The sequence below is a fragment of the Portunus trituberculatus genome, chromosome 37 (assembly GCF_017591435.1).
Source record: "Portunus trituberculatus isolate SZX2019 chromosome 37, ASM1759143v1, whole genome shotgun sequence".
Taxonomy (NCBI): Eukaryota; Metazoa; Arthropoda; class Malacostraca; order Decapoda; family Portunidae; genus Portunus; species Portunus trituberculatus.
This window is the reverse complement of record NC_059291.1, coordinates 23,586,693-23,596,692: the sequence shown is the minus strand read 5'-3', so window position 1 is coordinate 23,596,692 and position 10,000 is coordinate 23,586,693. Positions and strand designations below refer to the sequence as shown.

The 10,000-nt window shown below is 44.7% G+C and overlaps 1 protein-coding gene across 3 annotated transcripts in view; it reads right to left on the bottom strand.

Moving 5' to 3' along the window:
- The window catches only part of LOC123514026 (daxx-like protein), a 95,866-nt gene that overhangs the window by 188 nt on the left and 85,678 nt on the right, over positions 1–10,000 (bottom strand). For all 3 annotated transcript variants that reach the window (XM_045271592.1, XM_045271593.1, XM_045271595.1), the window contains exons 2-5: positions 5,797–5,916; positions 1,707–3,016; positions 941–1,512; positions 1–491 (exon numbers count right to left, since the gene is read on the bottom strand). The exon at positions 1–491 is cut by the window's left edge and continues 188 nt beyond it. In XM_045271592.1, coding sequence (XP_045127527.1) covers positions 155–491; positions 941–1,512; positions 1,707–3,016; positions 5,797–5,911 — 2,334 coding nt within the window. In that variant the 5' untranslated portion in view covers positions 5,912–5,916 and the 3' untranslated portion in view covers positions 1–154. The remainder of the gene's footprint in view (positions 492–940; positions 1,513–1,706; positions 3,017–5,796; positions 5,917–10,000) is intronic.

Genomic DNA, 10,000 nt, shown 5'->3' with positions numbered 1-10,000 from the left:
CTGTGCTGTTTCAACACTGCAACAACATCAGCTTGCTCAAACCAAACCTGCACACAGAGACATGTGCATGCATGGCGGTGTGCAATCCTCCACTTGCTGCCCACTCGTATAGGGAGGGACAGGCACTCACGCACACCGGTTGGCGAGGCGCGGCTCACTCCTGCAGGAGGACAGACACTGTGGTGTTGAGGTACTCTTCTTCGCTGTCGAAGGTGCGCAGGCCGAGGCGGCGCAGCGGCTCCTGACACTTGTCCTGGATGTTCGCCACTGCTTCGTAGTCCAGGGCTCCGCGCCACGCGAAAATGGTGGCCTTAGAATCCCTGAAAGTACCGTACGCGTCCTTTCCCTTCCTGCCCTTTTTGTACAGCGTGGTATGTTCCTTCACGTACATCGACACGTACTTGTTGTAAGACAAGCCCACGAATTCAAATATTTCTCTCGCCTTCTCCTCCGGCTTAAGCCCCAAGTCCTCGTAGCGCACCACCATGTACCTGCAACAACAAGGGCGTCAGCACTGTGACAGCCAGGCCAGCTCACGCAGCATCCTACTCATTCATTAACTAACGTCATATAATGACTGGTGTGACTCAGGGCACCTTTACACATCTGTACTAAACCTTGCATGATATTACTAAGTAACTGTTCACTGTCTTTATTCTTACCAATGAAATTATGTATATACTATATTATGCTGCAGTAAATATATATATATATATATATATATATATATATATATATATATATATATATATATATATATATATATATATATATATATATATATATATATATATATATATATATATATATATATATATATATATATATATATATATATACTTAAATATTGTGCACCTAATACACTAAACAAATCATTACACTAAACAAGCCGAAGCTGCAGGTGTGATTTGAGAAGCCACAACTACAAGACAGTAGTTACCTGTTGCTGTACTTCTTCAAGAGTTGCTCGGAGTGGGTGAGGTCTTTGAGCAGGTCCCGGCAGACAGTGGCAGGATCGCGACAGGCTGGTGATTGGCACCAGGACAGCTGCATGCGTGAGTGGAGGCACCCACGGGGATCCCTCACCAGGTGCACCACGCGCAGATCTAGCGCTTCGTCCTCTAGCAACTTGATTACGGGTGACACGCCCATCCTCACTGTCTTGAGAACATTGACAGGCATGAAGCTGCACACGCGCGACACATGCTCCTTGTCGAAGCAGAGGGCACGATTGAGCGCGCAAGAGTTCCACAGTCGCGTGTTGTGACGCAGCAGGAAGGTGACGTTGCGTTGGTAGGCGATGTACTCGTCCATGTGGCTGTAGTCACAAGTGAGGATGGACCGGAGCAAGTCCTGGGCAGTCTGCACCAGCGGGCCATCTTCTAGGTGAAGGTTCTTCAGCAGGTGATGCAGCGGTTCGAAGCTGTAGAAGGTGCCAGGGTAGGCTCGTAGCAGGTCCCCCAGGTAGGTGGAGCCGCTACGCCAGGTAGACAGCACTAACACTCTGCGCACCTGTGGGAAGAAACAATATGAGTTATGTGACCCTCCTGAGACACCACACCTCTCCAAAGCGAGACAGCGCCGAGGGGAAGTCGTGTGCTGAGGTGAGCTGTGCTTTGTTGCTATGCTATGCTCAATACCTCACTCATGCAGCACCATGGGTGCTACTCTCCATGGGTTTAACACCACGCCGTGCCTCAGCCTACCTGTGAGGGATCCACCACCTCCCCGGGAGTAAAGTTAGTGTCTCTCTGGACGGTGACGAACTCTCGCTTAAGCACGCTGCGCACAGCAGACTCTCCCTGCCTCTTGAGGCTCTCGTAAGTCACCCTCGGGGCCGAGGAGCGCGCCAGGGACCCTGTAGCTCGGCTGCCGGTCTTGGGGGACCGCGCTGTCTGTTGATCAGTGTCCTGCTGGCGGAGCGTCTGCTTCAGGCGCTGGGTCTCCTGCTGGTGGTGCTCGTTGAGGCGGTGCTGCTTCTTCAGGAAGTCCTGGTGCTGCGCCATCACGCGCCGCAACCACTGCTCGTGCTCACTGCCGCCGCTCAGCGCCGTGACCGAATGGGGCGGTGGCAGTGGGACTCGTGGACGAGGCCTGGCGGGGCGACGGGGCTTGGCCGGTCGCTTCTCCTTGCTGCCCCGGGGCAGGTGTGGTCGTGGATGTGGTAGTGGTTGCTGTGGTGGTTGTGGTTGTTGTTGTGTTTTTTGTGGTGGTTGTAATTGTTGTTGTAATAGTGGTTGTGTTTCCTCTTGTGACTGTTGTTGTGGTTGTGGTGTTTGTTGTTGTGGTGTTTGTTGTTGTTGTTGTTGTTGTTGTTGTTGTTGTTGTTGTTGTGTTTGTGGCTGTTGTGGTTGTCGTTGTGGTGGTGGTTGCTGTTGTGATTTTTGTTGTTGTTTTTGTTGTTGTTGTGATGGTGGTGGTGGTGGTGGTACTGGTGGTGACTGTGAAGGTGACAATTGTGCCAGCTGTTGTTGCTCCTGTTGCTGCTTATGCTGTCTTTGGTCTTGCTGTTTCTGTTGCTGCTGTTGCTGGTGTTGCTGCTGCTGCTGCTGCTGCTGTTGCCTTTGCTGCTGTAGTTGTAGTTGTTGTTGTTGTTTTTGCTGATGAGGTTCCGGCTTCTGTTGTTGTTTCCGTGGGTTGTACTCAGTCAGCTGACGTGGTTGTACCTGCTCCTGTTCCTGCTGCTGCTGTTGCTGCTTGTCATCCTGTTGTTGTTGTTGTTGTTGTTGTTTTCGCTGGTCTTGCTGTTCTTGTTGTTGTTGCTGCTGCTGCTCGTCCTCCACCAGCAGCACCCCGAGGCTGGCCAGGTCTTTGCGCTCCTGCTCAGTCAGGTGCGGTGGTGGGGGGGTCCACTGTGCCACACCAGAGATCCCCCGCAGGGCCTGAGCGGGGTCAAGCTGGGGTTCCGGGGGCGGGGGTGGCGGAGGGGGCGCGGCGGGGGGACTGCTGGTCGCCGCTGTCTCCTGCCCGTGGTCAAGAGTGATGTGTCGCCGCAGGAAGCCAATCTCCGCGTCACCTGTGGAGGAAAACCTTGTCAGTGAGTGTGGGGCTTGTGTTACTGGCGCGACTTTTTCAATTTAGCGTATTGCTGTGTGTCAGATGTTTGTGTTTTAATTAGTGTTTGGCTGTGAGTTGCAATTTTTTGCCGTGTGTTTAATATGTCTATATTGATAATTATGTGATTTGTGGACCGCAGTTTTATGTTATGCCTATTTAGAATTTATCTTTTTTTGTTTTTTTTTTGTTTTTATATGAGTACAAACATAATTTTTATCTTGTAATTACGTTATTCTCTATCACCGTAGTTAATAAATCTATCTGTTTACCTGTATATCTATTCATTTATTTATCTATCTATATCTATCTACCTGCCTATCTAACTATCGATCTGTTTGTGAATTGTGGTGGCGGAGTCTGTCACGGGACAGTGGCTGTGCGGGAGGTGCCGCAGTGGCGGAGGCAGCGCAAGCAACGAACTGGCACTTCTTACTCAAGGTCCAGCAATAAGGTAACAAAAACAAAACAAATCTCGCCACCGAAGACTGATTGGCAGGGAAGGACTGAGATATATGAGTCAGGTTGAAACATTGAAGCGGTGACGAACAGACTGTATACTACATGATTGTTAGTCTTGAAGGAGTAGTACTGAGATTTGCTATGTGCTACACGAGTTAAGTTGAAACATTGTAACGGTTAGGGAGAAACTATGCATAATTATGGACTCTGGGGAAAGAGGAAAACTATGATCAATTGGTTCCCTGGGTGATCACAACACCTGTCCGTTTGTTAGGCACGCCGTGAGAGCATGGATAGGGGAAGCTTCGGTACTCCTTGTCCGATTCGGCTTCTTATTCATTTATATATTTATTTCATTTTACTAAGTCTTCATCTATTTCTTAAGGGCTGAGTTTATTTTGTTTGATTTGGTTTTAGCGGTTGCCTCATATAAACACATGAAGAAGAAACTTTGGTCTATTTAAAGCGGAATCAACCTTCCTTTTTCAATAAACTTTTTATAATTAATTTTACTTATAACTTTTGTTTTCTAGAGCACGAGGTCTGTGCAGAAAGTATCCAGCCATTTACAGTTTCAAGAAATGTGTCTAACCTAGGACAATGGCGCCCCACTCTCCTTCAAAGTAGGCTCCTTCAGACCTCACACACTTCTCCCAGCGGCCCTTCCACGCTTCAAAACATTGTGCAAAGTCCTCTTTTGGGATCTTCATCAGCTGGCTTGTTGCATTCTTCTTAATTTCGTCTATGGACTGAAATCTCCGTCCTTTTAACGGTGATTTTAGTTTTGAAAAACTCCAGAAATCACAGGGAGCTAGATCCTGGGCTGTAGGGGCTGAATGAGCTGGGTGATGAATTGTTTTGCCAAATATACAACACGTGAAGAATGAGCAGGTGCATTATCATGATGAAGGATCCAATCTCCACTAGCACACAACTGCAGGAATTTTTGGTAAAACATTTTATTTATTTATTTTCTTTAAATACATGCACAGCCTCGACATACCGGCGTTGCGCCTGCAAACATACTTGAATAGTATATGTAGGAAGCACTGTTCAGCTTCCGCTCATTATTGGCGCAGGCAATTTTGTTTATAGTGGTACCCATTTTAGAGCCCATATCACCACCCAAGCGCGTCTTTGGTGTAACCACCTAGAACCTGGGTATCATGGTGACATGTAGGTAACTTTAAACCTACATGTTACCTACATGTCACCATGATAATCAGGTTCTAGGTGGTTACACCCAAAAAGAGCTTGGGTGGTAATATGGGTACCACTATAAATAAAATTGCCTGCGCCACTAATGGGCAGAAGCTGAACAGCGCTTCCCATACATTCTTCAAATGTGCCTACAGGCACTATAGGCCTTAACATAAAAAAACAACAACAACTCTACAACTGGCAAAGTATCAAGGCGGTATGTGGTGGGATTCGAACCTACGAGCGGACATCTGCCCGATCACACGAGCAACAAACTCCAGAATTTTCTGCCTATATTCAAAGTCGGCAGCATTTCGCGGCAAAGTCGGCGAATTTTCTCGAGAAATCTCGGCGATCAGTATGTTGGTATATCCACTACGCCACCGTCTCCCTTTCCATCACCCAGCTCATTCAGCCCCTACAGCCCAGGATCTAGCTCCCTGTGATTTCTGGAGTTTCCCAAAACTAAAATCACCGTTAAAAGGACGGAGATTTCAGTCCATAGACGAAATTAAGAAGAATGCAACAAGCCCGCTGATGCAGATCCCAAAAGAGGACTTTGCACAATGTTTTGAAGCGTGGAAGGGCCGCTGAGAGAAGTGTGTGAGGTCTGAAGGAGCCTACTTTGAAGGAGAGTGGGGCGCCATTGTCCTAGGTTAGACACATTTCTTGAAACTGTAAATGGCTGGATACATTCCGGACAGGCCTCGGAAAATTCAGATAAACTCTCTTTATATCCCTTCCTCTCTTTACCTGCTAAGGGATGTCGTTGCCTACATTGTGTCTTAACCTGCTGATGGACATTTACTTCGTTTTTTTTTTTATTCCTTTTTCTTTCTTTTTTCTCAACTGTCCTTTCGTCTCCAAGTGTATAATTCAGACGAACTCTTTATATATGTTTCTCTTTCTCTCTTTACCTGCTGAGAGGAACCTTCACCTATTGAGTGACGTCTTTACCTGCCGGGAACCTTGAACTATCTTTTTCCAGGTGTAGAATTCAGAAAACTCTCCATCTCTGTTTTACCTGCTAATGTGTACCTTTTACCTACTAATGGGTGTCTGTACCCGATATTTCTTTACCTGTTGGGAATTTGGGCAGCTGAATCGGTTTGGAAGTGAAGACGAGCAGCAGGAGGAAGCAGGTGACGGACAGGGAGAACATCAGCCAGTGCTTCTTGCGTATCCCAACCAGCATCCCGCCTGAGGAACGAGAACACAACGGTTAGCCACTGCAGGGGAAGGTGGTGATGGCGGTGATGGTGGTGGTGGTGGTGGTGGTGGTGGTGATGATGGATTCTTGCAGTTTCCCTTTTTTGTTCGTATGTTCATGTGTTGTAAGAAAAAAAAAAAAAAGAAAAAAAAAGGAGGAGGAGGAGGAGGCGAAGAAGGGAGAAGAGGAGGTTTACATTGATTACTTATGAAACAATAACAACAACAACAACAACAAACGCCACTACTACTACTACTACTATTACTACTACTACTACTACTACTACTACTACTACTACTACTACTACTACTACTACTACTACTACTAGTTACTACTACTACTATTACTACTACTATTACTACTGCTACTACTACTACTACTACTACTACTACTACTACTACTACTACTACTACTACTACTACTACAACTACTACTACTACTACTACTACTACTACTACTACTACTACTACTACTACTACTACTACTACTACAACCACAACTGAGACTATGGCAATAATGCAACGGTACACGCGCTACCTCTCAATCAAAGCGATAATAACTGTCTTGAGTATGATGGTGTGCCCTTGGATGCCTCCCCCCCCACACACACATACAGAAGTGAATAGTAATTCCAATATATCTTTTTTCTTTATTTCTTTCAATGATAAATAGTTTCAGAAGTAGCATATGTTTTCTTAGTATTTTTTTTTTTTTTTTACATTTTTTATAGATTCAAATAGGAAGGTAGTGAATGTAGAGCGTTATAACCATGTCACTGCTATACGATCGTCTTTTGTTGCCATTCAGATCACAATAATAAATTGCTTGCATGGGTATAGAGAGAAGAAAGGACATGAGGTTAATCTAATCACTGATGACCTACAGAACTACGTAATATTTAAGAGACTGTAGTACAAAAACATGTATATTGTCTTCAAAGTAGTAGAACAGTGTAAGAATGATCAAATACCAGTGGAAGAGTGAAGGCATGTCTCAAAATGTCTAAAAAGTGCTACAAAATAAATAAGTAAGTCAATCAATAAATACATGATAAAATCCGCGAGAGTATATATATATATATATATATATATATATATATATATATATATATATATATATATATATATATATATATATATATATATATATATATATATATATATATATATATATATATATATATATATATATATATATTTTTTTTTTTTTTTTTATTTACTTATTTTTATTTTACCAAACCTTGACAAATTTCAAAGGACAAAATTATCATAGGCCTCGAAATCAATCTGCTTCTACAGGCGGGGGCAGGGATAACCGCCCCCTGCCACCCGTGCTGCACATCACCCCACACGCCAAGCCGCTACCGCCACAGCCACAGGGAGTGCATGACAGGGATGCGGTGTTAAAGGTTTAGAAAAAGGTGGTTGTCAAGGTGAGGTTCTTGCGTCAGTAGTTAATGTTATTGTCACCGTCACGAAGACTGAGTAACGAGACTTTCAGTTATCAACGGTAACGGGGATAACGAGAATGTTACGTAGCATGATCTGTGTGATGAATACTGGCCGTCGCAGAGCTTACATGTCTTCAACGTCACTGGGCAACGAGCAGGGACGAGGGTGACCGTGTTTGGTGGCTGGTGATGCGACGTTAGCTAGGCGCGTATTATGAAAAAAAGTTAGCACTCTCAACACGAATGTTTTCAAAGGTCACAGAGAAGATATACCAGGCTTTCATGAGTGTTTTCCCCTTAGTAACACATAAATCCTGTTCATTCATCACTACAACCGTAAAAAAACACCTTTAAAAGCCCGTGTAACTTTACTTAGAACTTTTTTGGAAATAAGGGTGCAGCGTGGAAGCGTTTCAAGATATGGTCCTTAAAACGAGACTGTATCCTGAAATGTGGCTTGTATAACGTTCACGGTGCTGTCACCACTGATGACTGCCGCTCGGTTGTCAGCTGTTAGAGGACACACACACACACACACACACCCGGTAGCTCAGTGGTTAAAGCGCTGGCTTCACAAGCCAGAGGACCGGGGTTCGATTCCCCGGCCGGGTGGAGATATTTGGGTGTGTCTCCTTTCACGTGTAGCCCCTGTTCACCTAGCAATGAGTAGGTACGGGATGTAAATCGAGGAGTTGTGACCTTGTTGTCCCGGTGTGTGGTGTGTGCCTGGTCTGATCAGGCCTATCCGAAGATCGGAAATAATGAGCTCTGAGCTCGTTCCGTAGGGTAACATCTGGCTGTCTCGCCAGAGACTGCAGTAGATCAAACAGTGAAACACACACACACTTAGGAGTGACGATGGAAGAAAACAATCAACCAGTAAGCCATATTGATAGAATTTTTAGAGAAACATATAATTTGCTAAAGAATATTGGAGTAGCATTTCACTACATGGACAAAGAAATGATGAAGAAATTGATAAGTACTATAATAAGACCCAGATTGGAATATGCAGGAGTAGTGTGGACCCCTCATAAAAAGAAACACATAAGGAAATTGGAGAGGCTACAAAAAATAGCTACAAGAATGGTTCCAGAATTTAAAGGGATGACATATGAGGAGAGACTAAAGGCTATGGATCTGCCAACCCTGGAACAAAGAAGGAGAGAGGAGACCTGATACAAGTTTATAAATTGATCAACGGAATGGACCAAGTGGATAATGAGAAACTGATCCTGAGAGAAGAATATGACATCCGAAGCACAAGATCGCATAGTAAAAAGCTGAGAAAAGGAAGATGTCTGAGAGATATTAAAAAATATAGTTTCCGCAAAGATGTATTGAGACGTGGAACAGTTTAAATGAAGTAGTGTCTGCAACGAGTGTGCATACTTTTAAAGTAAGATTGGATAAGTGTAGATATGGAGACAGGGCCACACGAGCATAAAGCCCAGGCCCTGTAAAACTACAACTAGGTAAATACAACTAGGTAAACACACACACACACACACACACACACACACACACACACACACACACACACACACACCGCGTAGTGTAGTGGTTAGCACGCTCGACTCACACTCGAAAGGGTCCGGGTTCGAGTCCCGGAGGCGGCGAGGCAAATGGGCAAGCCTCTTAATGTGTGGCCCCTGTTCACCTTGCAGTAAATATAGGTACGGGATGTAACTCGAGGGGTTGTGGCCTCGCTTTCCCGGTGTGTGGAGTGTGTTGTGGTCTCAGTCCTACCCGAAGATCGGTCTATGAGCTCTAAGCTCGCTCCGTAATGGGGAAGACTGGCTGGGTGACCAGCAGGCGACCGAGGTGAATTACACACACACACACACACACACACACACACACACACACACACACACACACACACACACACGCACGTACAGTGATCATGGAAACTAGGAAATATAAATTTTAATGAAATTCCACACGCTAAGACCAAGCAACACACACACACACACACACACACACACACACACACACACACACACACACACACGCACACGCACAGTGGTCATGGAAACTAGGAAATATAGATTTTAATGAAATTCCACACGCTAAAACCAAGCAACACACACACACACACACACACACACACACACACACACACACACACACACACACACAGTTATGTGAAATAATTATCAAAGAAAAATGGGTTAAATTTCTAGAAGAGGAGCAAGTCATATCGAACAGACAATTTGGGTTCAGGACAGGGCGGTCATGTGTATCAAACTTATCAAGCTTCTACTCGAGAGTTGTTGCAGGATTTGAAAACAGAGATGGATGGGTGGACACAGTTTACGGGGACATTAAAAAGGCTTTTGCTAAAGTCCCTCATCGAAGACTTCTTTGGAAACTAGAGAACATAGGAGGACTGCGTGGAACCTTGCTCGAATGGACAAAAAATTATTTGAAGGATAGGGAAATGAGAACTGTGATCAGAGATACATACTCATCTTGGGGTAAAGTAACTAGCGGAGTGCCTCAAGGGTCAGTGTTACCCCCCATTATGTTTCAAGTTTATGTAAACGACATTTACATTGGGATAAACAGTTATATAAATTTATTCGCTAATGATGCAAAGTTGCTAAGAGTTATCAAAACCA